The sequence below is a fragment of the Phyllobates terribilis genome, unplaced genomic scaffold, assembly GCF_046119375.1.
Source record: "Phyllobates terribilis strain yellow unplaced genomic scaffold, ASM4611937v1 Scaffold_11__3_contigs__length_659146591, whole genome shotgun sequence".
Taxonomy (NCBI): Eukaryota; Metazoa; Chordata; class Amphibia; order Anura; family Dendrobatidae; genus Phyllobates; species Phyllobates terribilis.
Window position 1 is genome coordinate 334,319,239 of NW_027362771.1, and position 18,733 is coordinate 334,337,971.

The window sequence follows — 18,733 nt, forward strand, 5'->3', positions numbered from 1 at the left end:
ATGCGCACGCTTCTGTAACATGCTCATGCGCACGCTTCTGTAACATGCTCATGCGCACGCTTCTGTAACATGCTCATGCGCACGCTTCTGTAACATGCTCATGCGCACGCTTCTGTAACATGCTCATGCGCACGCTTCTGTAACATGCTCATGCGCACGCTTCTGTAACATGCTCATGCGCACGCTTCTGTAACATGCTCATGCACACACACCTTCACCACAGCTTAGACACTGATTTTAAACGGAACCTGTCACCTCAGAGAGACGCTATTTACTTGCAGATGTAGGGTCAATTTGTAGTTAAATAGTGTTCCAATGCTGCTCAGGTGGAAAGTGTGGCTAAAGGCTAAAAATGAACTTATTTGCTCCCAAAAGCCCCCTACTTTTGGTCATAGGAACATGCATGAATTGACTACAAGCAGCACTCACTATACTGTGAGCGTGAGTTGTAAGCACATCCCAGTACTTGGACAGATGGCTGTGCCCAGATGCGCTGCAGAACAAGCTGTCAGTCAAAGTGCCGAGTAGTACTTACTCTGCCATTCACAGTATAGTGAGTGGTGACTGTAACCACTCCATGCACCGCCCCATAACCAAAAGCTGGAGACTCCCAGGAGGAAAGGAGATATTTTTCTCCCAATTGACATATTTATAGTAGAGATGAGCTTATCCCATCTGGCAACCCTGGGTCATGGACCAGGTTAGTACTCTCTGCCTGTGAACAGAAGTGGTGCGGATTTCTTGAGCTTCCCATTTGATTTGCTGGCCTGGTGTGATGTAATTTTTGTGGCATACAGCTGATAACGTACCAGCCTGGTATACTGGAGGGAAAACAAATTCGCCCAGCTCCTGTCTATGGCCAGAAGCTATTAACCCCTTTTAAAGTTTATTACAAATTAGTAAAATGAAATGGTAAATTATTGGCTAACTTGCGCTGTTCTGACTGTAAAGGGGTTCAGTGCTGAGTTCATTAATTTTCAGCCCCTTAATATGTGCTATGTAAATCATTGTAAGAATTCTGTTTTATGTGTTTTAGTCTGTCAGATTAATATTCTATATATTCATAATGGATTTTCTGGGCACGGCTAGATCTCATATCATAAATCTTCTTATGCAAAGTGTATAGGTGGATGAAAAATGCTTATGACGCAGGTTGTTAAAAACAAATTATGATTTTCATATGATTATAATTTTTTTTTTCTTGAAGCAACAAAAGCCTCCAAAGATAAGGACTTCATCGCCTTCAAACTGTTTGCTAAGCTGGATTCTTTTAGTGTGAATATGTGGGACGAGAACCAACATATTGCTGAAATCAAAATACTAGGTATGTTGACCATCCTTCCCTGAGCAGTGTAATACCGGCTTGGAAAGAAAAAAAAAATGCAATATTTTCTCACTACAGACAGTGTACATATCTTTTTTAACAATATTTAGAATTAATAGTTTTCAGATAAAACATTATAAAATTCTTTATTTTCATCATGCTACCTTATTTCATGGTTTTGTTTCAACTTTTTTTTTTTTGACCCATGAATGTAGTTTAAATAAAAAAAAAAATCACATTGACACTGTTAATAGGCAAAAAATTATGCTGTGGGGAGAAATCAGCTTACCACCCAGTGGTCTTGTTTGGTGTTTGTCAAGACATGTATCCTTGGATGTACCTAACCTATTAATATGGGCATGCAGGTTCTAGAATACTTAAAATAGTCTTACCTGTATGCCTCATATCTGTGGTCTTGTTCTTCAGAAATCATCTTTTAATCCTTTAGATTAGTACATTCTTCCAGGCTCAGGGGCGTGCGGTGTCTGGAAGGAAACTGTGCCTCCGGTATCCATTTCTGTACCTGTCGCCTCCCATCAGCGTCACTGTGCCCTGTGACGTCTAGTGGTTGTCCCTCGCCTGCGTCCCGCAATTGTGATATTCCACGTTACTTTTCCACTCTTCTATAGGCATTGGCTTCTTGTCTCTTCTGCCCAGGTGCTGGTTAGGTGCCTTCTCTTGGCCTGCCATTTTTAGTGTAACTCTGGAGCGTCTCTCTTGATTGTCCAGCTGTAATCTCCTAACATTGCCAGGCTCCATTTCCCTTCATACCTTTTTTCAATGGCAGCAATGTCCTGATGGAATCTCTCACCGTGTTCATCACTGACTGCTCCACAGTTCTCTGGGAAGAAGTTGAGGCGGGAATGGAGAAAGTGAATCTTCAGAGACGTGTGTACCCCAAGCTTGTGGTAGCACATGAGCATCTCATCCACCAGCTCTTTGTAATTGGACCCATGCTTGTTTCACAAAAATCCCCTTCCTACCTTGGTTGTATAGGTACGCCCAAGCTCGTGTCCCTGCCTTTGATGCGGGCTCCGATGTGCGGGGAAAGATGTTGGCTCAACATGACAGGTGCCTCTAACAGCTGCGGGTGGATCTGCTATGTGTAGCGCAGGCGAACGGACGATGGCAACTTTATCTCTCCAAAGGAGACTATTAAAGCAAGTAAAAACTTTAAAAAAAAAAACACCAGTTCAAATCACTCCTTTTTGGCCCATTGAAAATAAAGCCATTAAAAATTTTTTTGTATCAACGCATTCAGAAATGTCCAATCTATCAAAATATAAAGTAAATTAATCCTATCGGTAAACTGCTTAGCGAGAAAAAATAGAAACACCAGAATTATGTTTTTTTTTTAGCCGTAGCAACATTGCAATAAAATGCATTAACAGGCGATCAAAACATTGTATCTACTCCAATATGTAAATAATAAAAACGAACTATAAATAAGCAGTCACACAGTCCCAGATGTTGAAAAATGAAGATGCTATGGGTCTTGGTAAATGACGACATAAGACATTTTTTTTTTGTCTAAAACATTTCTGACTTTTTTTTTTTTCACCACTTAAATAAAAAAGAACCTATACAAGTTTGGTATGTGCATATTCGTACTGACCTGGGGAATCATATTGCCTGGTCAGTTTTAGCATTCAGTGAACATGGTAAAAAAAAAATGTTAAAAAATTGTGGAATTGCACTTTTCTTGCAATTTCACCGCACTTGGAATTTTTTTCCTATTTTATCGTACACTATATGGTAAAATCAATGGAGTCATTGAAAAGTACAACTCGTTCAAGTAAGAAACACGCTCTCATACTGCCATATTGATTGAAAATTAAAAAGTTATGGCTCTTGGAAGAAGGAGAGGAAAAAAGAAAAGAGCAAAAATGTAAAATTGCAAGGTGGTGAAGGGGTTAAAACTATCCACATTGCCTTAACAAGAGCCTGAAGTACATCATCAAACTGGATGTCCTTGTAAAGCTCCCTAATCTGTAGGCGAACAGAGATACCCTCTTTCAAATTTGCATGACTTAATCAAGGACATTTTGATGTCAAATACTTGAAACCTTCACTTTCTTGTTGCACGCGCTTTACAAAGTTTTTCCAGTAATCATAGAATCATAAAACGTTAGAGTTGGAAGGTACTTCCAAGGTCATAGTGTCCTATCCCCTGCTCAATGCAGGATTCACTAAACCATCTCAGACAGATGTCTGTCCAGCCTATGTTTGACGACTTCCATTGAAGGAGAACTCGCCAGCCTCTCGTGGCAGCCTGTTCCACTCATTGATCCACCCTCACTGTCAAAAAGTTTTTTTCCATTATCTAATCTGCATCTTCTCTCTCTAAGTTTCATTCCATTGCTTCTTGTATTTCCATGTGCAAATGAGAATAAATCTGATCTCTCTACAGAGTGACAGCCCTTGAGATATTTGTAAACAGCTATTAAGTCTCCTCTCATGTTTTCCAACCTAAACATTACCAGATCCTCTAACCGTTCCTCATAGGACATTGTTTTCAGACCGGTCACCATCCTGGTAGCTCTTCTCTGGACTTGCTCCAGTTTCTTCATGTCTTTTTTAAGATGTGGTGCCTAGAACAGGACACAGTATTCCAGATGAGATCTGACCAAAGAGGAGTAGAGGGGGATAAATACTTCACGTGATCTAGTCTGTATGCGTCTGTTAATGCAACCCAGAACTGTGTTTGCCTTTTTTGCTGCTGCATCACACTGTTGACTCATGTTCAGGCTGTGATTTATTAGTATATCAAAGTCTTTTTCACATGTACTGTTGCTTAGCTCTATTCCTCCCATTCTGTATATGTTTTTTTCATTTTTCTTCCCCAGATGTAGGACTTTACATTTCTCCCTGTTAAAAAACATTCTGTTAGTTGCTGCCCACAGTTTGAGTTTGTTTAGATCTTTTTGAATCTTCTCTAGTTTTAGCCTTCCCTCCTAGTTTTGTGTCATCAGCAAATTTAATCAGTTTACCCTCAATTTCTTCATGTAAGTCATTGATAAAGATGTTGAGCAATACAGGTCCCAGGACAGAGCCCTGTGGCACCCCACTTCAGACATTCATCCAACTGGATGTGAAGCCATTTACGACCACTCTTTGGGTCCGATCACTAAGCCAGTTATGAATCCACCTAACAGTTACTTTGTCCATTCCATAGTTGGTTATTTTTTCAATAAGAATGGTATGAGATACTTTGGCAAATGCTTTGCTGATTAGTCCTAGTTTGATGTGTAGTGGAGGGAGTAACATTTTCTTTGAATCAACTAGTGGATCATTTTGTACTTTTTTTTTTCCATGCTGAAGTGTTTCTCCTCCCTGGATATTGCCAACCTTATACATCCTGATATGAAAAATCTACTCGCTTCCATATATTTCCAGTATTACAATTCTCCTTGATCGATACGTGTAAAATAAAAACTTATGCGAGTTCTCAGTTTTATCTGTCATTTTTGTTTTTAGCAGCATCAAATCAATACAAATTAGCTACTTTTGTTCAATTTACATTTTTGTTGTTGAACAGTGTAGTGGTGCAAGCATGGTTGGACTGGGAGGCGCAAGGAATTTTGTCCTGTAATGATAATGTTCTGCTAACAAAACACTGATTTACATTGAAACGGCAAAACACAGCCTAGAAAGTGATACATCATTGGAATCAAACTCTGGTCCTACATCATGATGCTCTCAGAATACATAGCAAAAACCTGATGACAGATTCGCTTTAACGACTGTTCACAACAATTTTGGGCTGTAACTTCATCTAAATTGCACATCTGGTGCCGAAAAGGGACTCTGTCCTAAACGCTGCTGCTATTAGTCTTCCCTTTGGTATCTTCTGTAAGCCTTATGTTTTTTACAGTATTATAATGTTAATGTGTCTCTTGCAGTTTCCACTTTTTTTACTGATACCTGTAATTGCTATTAAATTTACAGCTTCCATGAATGAAGTGATGGGATATTTTTTTTTCTTTGTGTTAATTAATTCTGAATTTTGTATTTTCATGAAGCATAGACAGCCCTATAGAAAATTAGTTCCGTTGCAGTAAGAAATTGAAACAGTCTAATTTGCAGTGGGATGAAAAACTTTGTGAAAATGGAGGGAGTTCTGCCACTTTTATGTGGGTTTACCTGAAATCCCAGTAAAATCATACGTAGGAGATTATCTCCTTTAAGGCAGCTTTTTAATTAGAATTGTTATAGAATGTTACATTCACTGGATGTAGTCATGCTATTAGCTTAATGTTCATATGCTATTGTCTGCTCATAAGGTAGCAATAGGCGAGTCACAGAAAACCTTAAGTTACAGCCTGCTGCCTTTTCATTAAGGTCCTCCATTAGTTTTCTGCAGCTAATGATGTGTGTGCCGAGTGTTATTCCCATCATGTAATACTGTGGATTATTGCTGCCGTTTATAATTCTAGTTGTTTGCTTGGCATTATTTTTTTAATTGGATGTTTCTCCTCTTTCCTAGGCCTAGACTCCTCTATTTTCCTGGAATCCAGCCAGATAGAAGTGTTTGCCAGGTTAAAGGATATTGTTGTCAATGACGTCAATCCAAAAACCATTCATAAAAAGGTGAATATGTTATTGGACAGGTGCACCTAATACTTCTGTTTTAGTTATGTCACATCCAAGTTGAATCATACAATTTTCATCCAACATACTACATTCGACGTGTTAAAGGAGAACAAAAACTAGTATAAAAATATCCCAGCAATTGTTTCCCCAAACCTCTTCATTTTTTTTTATCCGTTTTTATCCTGTTTTCTTCCTATGAAAACTGATAAATATATAATTAAATCTTCCATTCATATCCCAAACCCTCACCCCCCACCACCTTCATCCTTACAGTCCAGTGTGTGGCTGTAAGGTACATGCCTGGAGCTGAAGTCTTCCCTGCTTTACTCTTCATGCAGTAGAACAAAAGATCATGTAACCTGCTCCATTGGCTTTGAGGGCAGGCATCAGCTAGATACCAGCAGAAGATTATACAGATCAGAAGGAGAATAGACCCCTATGCATTTGTCATGCTAGGTATGGGAAGAACCCGGCGTACGACGATCTGAAAAGGTGGGAAGGCCAGCAACTAGGGATAGGGGGAGTGGAGACCCCTTAGCAGATCTAGCAAACACCCTGCCTCCCCTATTGTCCCTAAATAGGTTCCGCACCTATCGCCTAGCAGGATACCTTAGCCCTGGCTGACCCTAGAGCTAGGCCCTAGGTAGGGAGGGGGAGGGCTGAGCACTAGTCAGCCCCACTGCAACTTAAGACAAACAAGGGAAACATACAAGGGGATGCACTTAGCTTTGAGAAGACACCAGAGAGATAACGACTACAATCCACAAAGGAACTCCAAGGAGAATCTAGCCGATTGCTAGAATTCCAGACCTGAACAGAGGAATTAACTCTCACCAGCAACTCTCTGGAGAAACTGAGTGTATTTAAAGATCCAGCAAGGGTGTGTCAATTAGCAGCAGAAGGTGGAGATCACTGCTTGGTTCTAGAGAGGAAGGGACGAGGAAATTATCAATAGGTCTGCAAGGCCAAGCGTAGCGACCTTCTACAGTCGGATCCAGAATAACTGTGTGTCAAACCTGACACAGCCGTGACAGCATTATGCAGGATTTTTACAAACTTAACTAGTTCCAGGATCCTGAAAAAAATGCGTCAGTTTATTGACTCTCATTTAAAGTCCCTTTATCACAGGCTGCTACAAACCATATGGTGACAGAATGATCATTATTATGATCGTTCTTTCGCCATACAACGTGCATATTGTATGCAGTAAATGTACTGTTTGCACAGAAAGATGCTGATGAAAACTAATATTACTCTGTCGCCTCATTGGGGGACACAGGACCTTGGGTGTTATGCTGCTGTCCACTAGGAGGCGACACTATGCTTATCTGAAAAAGATTAAGCGTGGCTCCTCCTCTGCAGTATACACCCCCGGACGGCATCAGCCTACTCCAGTTTTTGCTTAGTGTCGCAAGGAGGCACACCTCAGACCTTCACTCGTCCCTCGCTTCAGCACTTGATTACAGATGAAGAAAAGAGGGTCTCTTAAGAGACCCCCGGCATGGCTCCTTCCTCTGCCCCCTACTACAGGGTGCACAGTCGAAGTTGAGATGGCGTAGCCACCATGCTGCTCCTTCTCCGGCCCTTCGGGTCAGGCTCGAAGTTGAGAACCCCCCCCTCCTTCCCCAATTCCCTCGGTCTTGGTCCGAAGTTGAGGCGAGGACAAAGCCCCCTGACAGGTGACAGCGGCACCCTCCCTATTCCCCCCTGGGGGTATTAGGTTGAGACACCATCAGGTAGGGCCTGGACGGCAGCATCTGCAGCTCTCACCAGCCAGCACACTGCAGCCGAGAACCAGCAGCAATACAGGAACCCCAGCTTGACTGCGGGACCCTGTAGGAGCCGGGGGGAGTGCAGGCAGCCATGGCACACACAGGCACAGGCCTTCACAGGCCCTGCACCTGCGGCAGCTTTTCATCTTAAGCGTCTAAGGGGGACTCTTTTCAGAGACTCCCTTCCACTTATGTCCCCACCGCCATTCTGCCTTTCAATCCGGGAGGGTCCGGTTCTGATCCAACCCCCCCCCACCCACCCCCCAGACTACCACGCTGGCCTGGAGCCCTTTTGGGCATAGAAAATAAATTTACACCGCGGCTTCGGCCTAGCCGAAGCCACTTCCCATTTTCCGCCCCCCGGCCCGCCCCCCTGGATGACGATTTTGACTCACTGCGGTGTCAGACAGGGGGCGGATCTAGGCTGCAGGGCGCGCATCTCCATAGCAACTGCCGCCCTTGCAGCGTTCCGCCCCCCTTCTCCTTCCTCTCTGCAAGCAGGAGAAGAGCTACGGCGGCCATATCATGCTGCTGGACGCATACAGGCCAGCCAAGTCTCCGGGGAGGCACAGGACCAGGCTCTTTTCAGTGCTGTTCACAGGGGCACATTGGTGGGGTAAGTTCACAGTCTGAGTTACCTCAGCTGTGAATTTTATTACTCTGTATCCTCCTCTGCACAGTTAGCCCTTTTGCATAGCCACTCCAGGTGCACTATGCCGGGCTCAAAGTCTAAGAAAACCAGGCAGGACTGCTTTTTCGCTTTCTGTACAGCCTGCAGTAATGCTCTTCCCAGCGGCAGCACATATCCGCATTGCAAGGATTGTACTCAGACTACTGTGCCGGAGTCCCAAGTAGCCCCTACCAACCCTTCAGTGTCTAATCCTACTCCGGAATGGGTCACTCAAATGTCACAATCTATGACACAGTCCATAGATAACATGACCTCCAAATTGCTTCAGGCTCTGCAAAGCCATACCTCGACTATGAATGCTACCCAACAAAGGGAAAGCCGGACTCTGTCACATACTGACCCAGGCACATCCATGTCAAGGTCAGGACGCAAGCGCACCCATAGGTCACGCTCATCTGCGTCATCCCATAGCACACGGTCATCCCTGTCTAGGGAGAGATACCGTAGTCAAAGGTCATCTACACAGTCCCCTACCAGGGACAGACAAGATATTTCTCTGCACCAATCTCCGTCCAGAGAAATCCCTCATTCTGGGTCACCTAGGACACACCTTAGTGATACACAGGAGTCAGAAGGCGTCTGCGATTCTGACTCAGACAAGGAAACTGATGGATCCCTAACTCCAATCCCACCTAGCAATGCAGCGCTAGTTGAGGACATAATCTCGTCCATACATCAGGTGCTGGACATCTCTGATCCGATCCCGGACGCACCACAAAATAAGATTTCATTTGAAGGAGCTCTGAAACCACCTAAGGTTTTCTTGGATCATCCAGAATTTAAATCTATTCTCACAAAACAATTCTCACAGCCTCACAAGAAGCTTAACAATCGCAAGTTTCTGGAGGCCCGTTACCCCTTTCCAAAGGAAACCACCAAAGAATGGGCAGACCCACCAGCAGTGGACCCCCCAGTCTCCAGACTGGCAGCACAGACACTTCTTTCACTGCCAGATAACTCAACCCTTAGGGATGCAGCAGACAGGCAGGTAGAAAGTATGGCTCGCTCAATTTGCGAATCCACAGGGGCCTCCCTAGCCCCCGCGTTCGCTTCAGTCTGGGCAGCCAAGGCCATACTGGCTTGGGCAAAAAAATCTACAAACTGGCCTCCAAGCTTCTGCCCCTGAACTGTCGGACCAAGCAGTTCAGATAGCAGTTGTGGCAGATTACATGCTTCATGCAGCTCTGGATTCTGCAAGGGGTGCAGCGGACGCAATTTCACACGCCATCACAATTCAGCGTATCCTTTGGCTGCGTGAGTGGAAAGCGGACGCAGCCTCAAAGAAGTCCCTCACGCACCTTCCATACCTCAGCGGTCGACTTTTCGGTGAAAGCTTGGACACGATGGTATCCAATGCCACAGGGGGTAAGAGTACCTCTCTTCCCCAACTGAAACCCAAGCGCAATTATAACAAGCATAACCAAGCTCGCTTCCGATCCTTTTGGAACTCTTCCGGCTGGTCCGTTTCACAGCCACCACAAAATAACAGCCGCTTCACACGCAGGGAAGGCTCGAGGCCGACACAAAAGTCGGACAAATCCTGGCAGTCAAAGGCAGGCCACTCAAAATCAAAAGGAGGAAAATCTAAGAATTTCTCCTCATCATGACTCACGGACTCAGGAAGACACTCCACCTGTAGGAGGCCGACTTTTACTCTTTCATCAAGTCTGGCTACCTATTACAGAAGACAAGTGGGTCAGGGAACTAGTATCTTCAGGATACAAAATAGAGTTCACTTCCAACCCACCAAACAGACTCCTTATATCTGTTCCCCCAAAATCGCCAGTAAAAGCTCGCGCCTTCCACCTAGCGGTCTCATCGCTTCTTCAAGCTCTAGTCATAATACCTGTTCCCGCAGCCGAGCGCTTCCAGGGGTTCTACTCCAATCTTTTCGTAGTCCCCAAGAAAGGAGGAGGGGTACGCCCCATACTAGACCTAAAACAACTCAACAAATATGTACGAGTACGTCACTTCCGTATGGAGTCCCTCCGGTCAATCATTGCATCCATGGAAAAAGGAGAATATCTCGCCTCCATAGACATACAAGATGCATACCTGCATATACCGATTGCACCTGCCCATCAGAGATTTCTCAGGTTCGCAATCAACCAGGACCACTACCAGTTCGTGGCTCTCCCGTTCGGACTCGCCACGGCTCCCAGAGTGTTTACCAAAGTCATGGCAGCCACCATGCACGTTCTACACTCCAGAGGCATAGTAGTCTTTCCATACCTGGACGATCTTCTCGTCAAGGCTTCTACCTTCAAGGACTGCGAGCTCAGTGTCTCAATCACAATCGACACCCTGAGTCGCCTAGGTTGGTTAGTCTACCTACAAAAGTCATCACCAACCCCAAACCAGTCTCTGACATTCCTGGGAATGCTATTCAATACCTCCAAGGGCCTAGTGCTTCTCCCCAAAGACAAGGCACTGCCTCTCTGTCTAGGAGTTCACACCCTTCTCAGCAAACCCCCTCGATCTCTCCGGTTTGCAATGAGAGTCCTTGGCAGGATGGTGGCGGCAATAGAAGCGGTTCCATTTGCCCAGCTTCACCTCAGACCTCTCCAACTAGACATTCTCAAGTCATGGGACAGGAACCCTTCTTCTCTCGACAGGAATTTCCAGCTGACGTCATCAACCAGGAAGTCCCTTCACTGGTGGCTCAACCGGACCTCGCTAACAAAAGGGAAATCTTTTCTCCCAGGTCAATGGAAGGTCCTGACCACCGACGCAAGCCTGACAGGTTGGAGTGCAGTACATCTACACCACAGAGCACAGGGCAAGTGGTCCCCAGCGGAAGCAACCTTGCCCATCAACATCCTGGAGATTCGTGCCATCCTCCTGGCTTTGAGAGCCTTCCATCACTTACTGGCAGCCTCTCACATCAGAGTACAATCGGACAATGCCACAGCCGTGGCATATGTCAATCACCAAGGGGGAACCCGCAGTGCCAGAGCGATGCGAGAGGTGACACGCATCCTTCACTGGGCGGAGAAAATGAGCTCCATTATCTCTGCCGTCCACATTCCGGGTGTAGACAACTGGGAAGCAGACTTTCTCAGCCGACAAGGAATAGACTCGGGAGAGTGGGCTCTCCATCCCGAAATCTTCCAACAGATCTGCCATCGTTGGGGCACTCCGGACGTGGACCTAATGGCGTCTCACCTCAATGCCAAAGTCTCCAACTTCATGGCCAGAACACGCGACCCTAGAGCTCTAGCGGCAGACGCCCTGTTTCAGGACTGGACCCAGTTCCAGCTCCTGTACATTTTTCCACCTCTCCCCCTGATTTCCAGAGTGGTGAGAAAGATCAAACAGGATGGAGTTCCAGCCATCCTAATCGCACCGGACCGGCCCAGGCGTACATTGTACGCAGACATCGTACGACTCACAGCAGACGTTCCCTGGCGTCTTCCCGACCGCCCGGATCTTCTGTCACAAGGCCCGTTCTACCACCAGAACTTAGAGGCCCTCAATTTGACGGCGTGGCCATTGAGACCTGGGTTCTAACCCAGGCAAGTTTTTCGCCAGACGTCATTAAAACCATGATCAGAGCACGAAAACCAACCTCTGCCAAGATTTACTGTCGTACCTGGAAAATTTTCTTTACCTGGTGCGAATCTTGTAACCAGACCCCACTCCCTTATTCCCTACCCAGGGTACTCGGTTTTCTCCAATCGGGTCTGGAAGCCAGACTATCCCTGGCCTCCCTTAAGAGCCAGGTGTCAGCTCTTTCAGTGCTTTTTCAAAAATGCATTGCTCATAAACCGCAAGTAAGAACATTTCTCCAGGGGGTTTCCCGATTGGTTCCCCCCTACAGACGACCTCTAGAAGCGTGGGACCTCAACCTGGTGCTGACAGCATTACAGGAAACACCCTTTGAACCCCTTAGGGAAGTCCCACTCCGTCTTCTATCCCAGAAAGTGGTTTTCCTTGTGGCAATCACCTCGCTACGCAGGGTGTCTAAACTCACGGCACTCTCCTGCAGACAGCCTTTCCTGATTTTTTTCCAGGACAAGGTAGTCCTTCGTACGGTTCCATCCTTTCTTCCGAAGGTTGTATCCAGCTTTCATCTCAATGAAGAAATTTCACTACCATCCCTCTGTCCAGTTCCGGTTCATAGAGTGGAAAAGGCTTTGCATACGCTTGACCTTGTCAGGGCACTGCGTATCTATGTGTCTAGGACTTCGCCCTTCTGGAAGTCTGATTCTCTTTTCCTTCTTCTGGAAGGCGGCCGCAAGGGTCTACCAGCTTCCAAAGCTACCCTTGCCAGATGGATCAAATCCACCATACAAGAGGCCTACCGCCTCAAAAATTCGCCTATTCCAGCAGGTATTACGGCACATTCTACACGTGCGGTAGGGGCCTCCTAGGCCCTTCGGCACCAGGCTTCGGCACAACAAGTGTGTAAGGCAGCCACTTGGACTAGCCTACACACATTTACAAAACACTACAACGTTCATACCCTGTCCTCAGCAGATGCGAGCCTGGGCAGACGTGTTCTGCAGGCGGCGGTGCCCCAATTGTAGGGACCCATCTACACAATATTCGTCCATTGCTTCCTACCCAGGGACTGCTTTGGGATGTCCCAAGGTCCTGTGTCCCCCAATGAGGCGACAGAGTAAAGGAGATTTTTGTGTACTCACCGTAAAATCTCTTTCTCTTGGCCTCTAATTGGGGGACACAGCACCCACCCTTTGCCCGTTCCGGGCTGTTAAGTTGAGTTCTCATATTGGTTTTCCTTTGAGTTCTTACATAGTTGCCTTCTTATAGGCATGGTTATGTTATCTATGTTACGTTCCTCCTACTGCTTTTGCACAAAACTGGAGTAGGCTGATGCCGTCTGGGGGTGTATACTGCAGAGGAGGAGCCACGCTTAATCTTTTTCAGATAAGCATAGTGTCGCCTCCTAGTGGACAGCAGCATAACACCCAAGGTCCTGTGTCCCCCCAATTAGAGGCTAAGAGAAAGAGATTTTACGGTGAGTACACAAAAATCTCCTTTTTAAGGTGCTTCTAAACAATCCAAATAGGCAACGAATGAGCTTTTCATCAGACTGTTTGCACGGGCCTATAATCTGGAATGGTGAAAATAGCTATTTATTCAATGTAACAGTAAAGGATCTTGTAAAAGAAGTAATAGGTAGTATAACCAAAGATCTTAAAAGTTAACTTTGATGGTATTTTTGGATAGTTTATCTAAGAGCTATTGTATATTTATTGCCTAGTTATATCATTTGATTACTGTATTTGCTTGCACTGATCTTGCTATTGTTAGCTTCATCTATAGTTTTTCGTAATAAGGAATGTCAGTGTTTTTCTTTTTAGGCTGTATGCATCATGGAAGATGAAGTTTTCAACTTTAATATGACACTCTACCCAGATGCTACACAAGGAGACTCCTACAATGATGTGTCCAAGGTGGATGGGAAGGTGTCCCTGAGAGTTGGCTGCATTAGAATAGTTTTCCTGAACAAATTCCTTGCATCATTTATGGTGAGAAGTACAAAAGCTAAGTTTCATTTAAATACAAGAGTGAATGGGGGTAGTAAAACTAGAAAAAGACCACATATTCTGCTGTTGGACCCTGCCTGTATTCCTTACTAGTCTCCTGGCTTCCTCTTCTGATGGAGGGCCGCTGATCGGCCACAGCCTTCTCCCACCCGAGCTGAAAGTGCAGCAGGGAATGCCAGAATGATTGTGTTCTTTTTATGTTTTAATACTTCCATGGGCCCATTTCCATGTGCTACTAAGAATGAAAATGCATCCTCTGCATCACCAACCTGTGTGAAAATATGTTACAGATCTGTATAACACATTAGATGCTCAAATGCTAGAATATGTATTTTAATCTAACCATGTGTTCTTTTCAGATGCCTCTTGCAGTGATTGCTTTAACATCACCATAACATGTAGGGTATTTTAGTATCCTCTCTCCCTCTTTACCTCTGGCATCATCTTCCTCGCCCTAAATATATCTTCCTCCCTTTACCTAGTATATTGTCTGCCTACTATGTATACTAGTTTAATTTCTCCTTCTTTTAACCTATCATTGGTAACCTTTTCCTCCAAGGTATTATTTTCTACCTCCCTTGAGCTAAAATTTCTTACCTCTACCAAGGTATCCTCTCCTTTACGTCTTGCTAATAGAGGCTCTTAAGGAACACAGCGAACAGCACTACACTAGCCCACTAGGTTGTTGTGTGTGTTCATGCATTTCCACGTTGTGCCGCCTTGATCTAAAGGAATACTGAGCCTAGGGACAAGCTGTATCGCTGAATTACAAGCCAGTTATAACGTTCAGCCTAGGAATGTTAGATGAGACTCCTGGCTAGCTGTAATAGTGGCTTTTGTGGTCTGTCGGAAACAAAAACAGGAAGAAACATAACAAAAAATCAAACCTAAATTTTTATTAGCCCTTGTATATCTTTACAAGAGACGTCACCTTAAAGGGGTTGTCTCACATTATTAAATGGGTAAAATTGAAAAGTGGTTATAAAATCAACCTTGCTATTTACCTTTTATTAAAAATCTTTTTTGTTCTTAAACAAGGAGGGATTTTTAATTACCTAGGTTTAAGGAAACCACTGAAATGTATCAGAGGTGACCGGTTTCCTAGGCAACGGGTGAGGACTTGCAAGCTCTTTGCTTTAGAGCTAGCTAGCTGCCTCTGCTTGCAGCATTGGAGAGTGTACAGTCCGTACCATTGATGACACCATGCTGCTGGTCCGGACTGTCAATGTTCAGAATCGCAGTCCTCCTATACCACTCTTCCCCGCCAAGAAGGGTTCGCGATGCAGAGGAGCACGCTCTTCAATAAAGAGGAGCACACCCCTTAAAGGCCCTACATTTACTAGTGAGTTTTGTGGTTTTAGGTAATTTAGACGTACCAGCTACAAGTGCCACCTTGTCAGTTTAACATTCTTTGTTCGGCTTTTGTTAAATATTTGGTACTAATACCTACACAATTTATAGAGTAATACTGGAGGCTTAATTTGGCAGGAAATGATTAAATCTAAGCAAATAAAAGTCAGAATGTCTCCCTGCTGATTGTCATCTTTGACATTGCTTCCTACACTGTTAATTTTATTTAATACCTTTTACATTTAGGTTTGATTAGTATGCTTTTTGTTAAGTCTTATTTATTTTTCTCCAGCTTTCCCTATTCTATGAGCCTTTTAAAAAATTAGACGCTTATTTTGATTGTCTCCTTTGGCATATGTTGGTAATTTTTCTTTTCACGTGCTAAAATGCTTTTCCTTGCAGAACAGAGCACCTCGTGTCGTGTCGCTTATTCCACTTATCATCCTCCTGGAATGATCCTGTTATTTAAAGGTGGCTGCTGTTGAGTAAAGATAGCAGCAGATATTTTTTGTTTATCTCTAAAACGTTACCTTGTGATAACACCACCTGTAAATTAGCACCAGTTGACACTTGTTCAACTGAAATGAAAAGGAGAGATAAAGTTAATATAATGACTGCATTGACTGGTCATCTGTAAGACCTATCTTAAAATGAAATGTTCTCTCCGGTGACTGATCATTTTCGATTAGGTAATAAAATGTTGTAAGGCGGAGAGCAGTCAGGAAGTCAAAATCATGGTGAGTCAGTCCTGAATGTTAATAGAAGGCAAGGAAGCATTGCTCGTGAATAAAAAGCGGGCTCATGTGTACCGATGCAGCTATATTCAATATCCGATTAATAGGACTGATTTTTCTGTGCAGCAGGCGGCTGTTCAGTAACTTTAGAAGGAAGACCTCAATATGGAAGTTCTGACACATAATACTGGCTTGGGAAAAGTACTACTTTCTCCATGTCCGGGTCCGTTTACATAGATGCCCGGCAGTAAACTTTTACTGATTGGCTTTCATTTGAATGCCTGTTTAAATAGGCAGACCAAAGTAAACAATTTTACAACTCTCGTTCACGATTATCTTGCTGTTTAAATACCCCTTTCAGGCTGTGTGCCCACTATGCGTTTTTCAAGAATTTTTGCCGCGGAATTTCCTCAGCAAAAACGCTTGCTAATACGTGCCCCATGGTCCCCAATGATAATCGGCATGTGCTGTGCACATGCTGGGGAAATTTCCGCTGCAGATTTATCATTGTGGAGAAATACGCAGCATGTCCATTAATTTTGCGGGCACGCAGCGTAATTGCCGCCATTGACTTGCATTGAAACGCATAATATCTGTGTCAGCACATTTGCACATAAGGATATTGTGCTATTCTATGTGCGGATGGTACCCGGGTTTGGAGAAGAGGAGACTCTCCTCTAGACTCAAGTACCATAGAACCTGTTAAAAAAAGAATTTAAAATAAAAAATAAAGATTATACTTACCTTCCGATGGCCCCCGGTATTTTCTCCGCTCCGTCTGGTCTGTTGTATGGGTTGCAGTGGTGTGAAGGACCTGGCATGACGTCATTTAGTCATGTGACAGGTCGGCTGTCGCGTGACCTGTCACATGACTCAATGACGTCACCACAGGTCCTTTCACACCACCGCGACCCATACAACATACCAGAGGCAGCGGAAAAAATACCGGGGGCCATCGGAAGGTAAGTATAATCTTTATTTTATTTATTTATTTTTTTAACTGTTACTTGGTCACACTATATAAATCCATGCCGGTTGCATGGATTTATATAGTGTGACCAAGTTGTCAAGCACTTTTCCAAGTGATGCTAAAATCGCTTGGAAAGCGCTTGATAACCCGCATGCAGAAATGCATGTGAAGAACACTTCACTTCCGCATGTCCCTGGCTGGAAAAACGCATATACAATCCGCATGTACGATCCGCATGCGTTTTTCCTGCCAGGGAGATGCGGAAAAAATCTGCAGCATTTCTGCATCGTGGGCACTTAGCCTAAGATTCAAAGCATGACAGAATATTTAGCAGTAGTTTTCATTGTTTGCATTTCTGCTTTTGATTCTTATAGTAAAACAATTAACCAAAGAATACTCTATAACTTAAAATATGCAGTAGAATATTCTGCTACATGTGAATATTGTTCCTTTTCAAAATGTGCCATACTTTGTTGTAGATTTCAGTATTACGATGCCTGATGAAGAGACCTGAGGAGTCTGGAAAGCTTGCTATTTAGTACCATCTTTTCAGTTAGCCATAAAAAGGTATCAACCACTGAGGACTCTCAAATTTTAATATATTTCTATCTACTGGCTAACGCGTTACAAAGATATACGGTGTATATATTTTTCCAGTTGCACAATCTGCACTGAAATAACAGATATATTGTTACAGTACATTTCAGCATCTGATTTCTGCAGGGAGGCCGCAAAATAAGGTAATTAACCCTATTACAATATTCAAATTAAATATCCAGCATTAAAATGAGAAAAAAAATAAAGTATGGTACCTCTTAAACAATATTTTTCCATAATATAATCCCTTTTCAAAACTACAGTACTATGAAAAAGTTTTAGGTAGGTGTGGGAAAAATACTGCAAAGAAAGAATGCTTCAAAAATAGAAGTATGCAAACTGAATGAATAAAAAAGAATTCTAAATCAAATCAAATTTTACACTCATGTTTTAAAGTATCTCAGCAGAGAGGTTATTCAAAACATCTTGGAGAGTTAACCACAGATCTTCTATAGGTGTAGGCATGCTCAAATCATTGTCTCTTCTGTAGTAACAGACAGACTCGGTATTGAGATCTGTGGGGGCCGTATCATTACTTCCAAGACTCCTTGTTCTTCTTTACGCTGAAGATGGTTCTTAATGACATTGGCTGTATGTTCGGGGTTGTTGTCCTGTTGCAGAATAAATTTGGATCAAGTCAGATGCTCCCTGATGATAAGATGGAGAAGTATCTGTCTGTAGTGTCTTATCTCACCTGAAAACAAAAGGATTGGTCATTGAAATTTCAACAGCCTGATCTTTAGCTCCTCCAATATCATAGATTAGAAAATCCTCATATACATCATATGATCTACAATATGTATTGGGGCCTTTAAATTAAACAGTCTAAAAGTAAGTGTCTCATGCCTTTTTAGATAACTGTTGTGTTTTTTTTTTTTTGTTTTTTTTAATCAGATCATTTTTTCTTGGAAACAAAAAGGCAGTTTAACATTCTTACATACGTCATTGGAATTCCAAATTATGCATTAGCAAAATTACATTACAGAATTACAATGAATATCTTAACCTTTTAAAAAACGAAACCAAAAACATTTTCTAACACATTCTTGTTATTACTATAATCTTTTACCCGACAACACACCAAAATAAATACATAATCATTCTGAACCCCTTTTCCAAGGCGTAATAGTGTTAACTTTAAGTATATATCTTAACATAAACGGGTCCTATAATATTGGGCTGCAAATAC

At 43.5% G+C, this 18,733-nt stretch overlaps 1 protein-coding gene across 4 annotated transcripts in view; it reads left to right on the top strand.

The window, feature by feature from the left end:
• Positions 1 to 18,733, top strand: part of VPS13C (vacuolar protein sorting 13 homolog C) — a 328,945-nt gene that overhangs the window by 142,122 nt on the left and 168,090 nt on the right. For all 4 annotated transcript variants that reach the window (XM_073652734.1, XM_073652732.1, XM_073652731.1 and 1 more), the window contains 3 exons: positions 1,208 to 1,324; positions 5,811 to 5,914; positions 13,708 to 13,875. In XM_073652734.1, the coding sequence (XP_073508835.1) occupies positions 1,208 to 1,324; positions 5,811 to 5,914; positions 13,708 to 13,875 (389 nt within the window). The remainder of the gene's footprint in view (positions 1 to 1,207; positions 1,325 to 5,810; positions 5,915 to 13,707; positions 13,876 to 18,733) is intronic.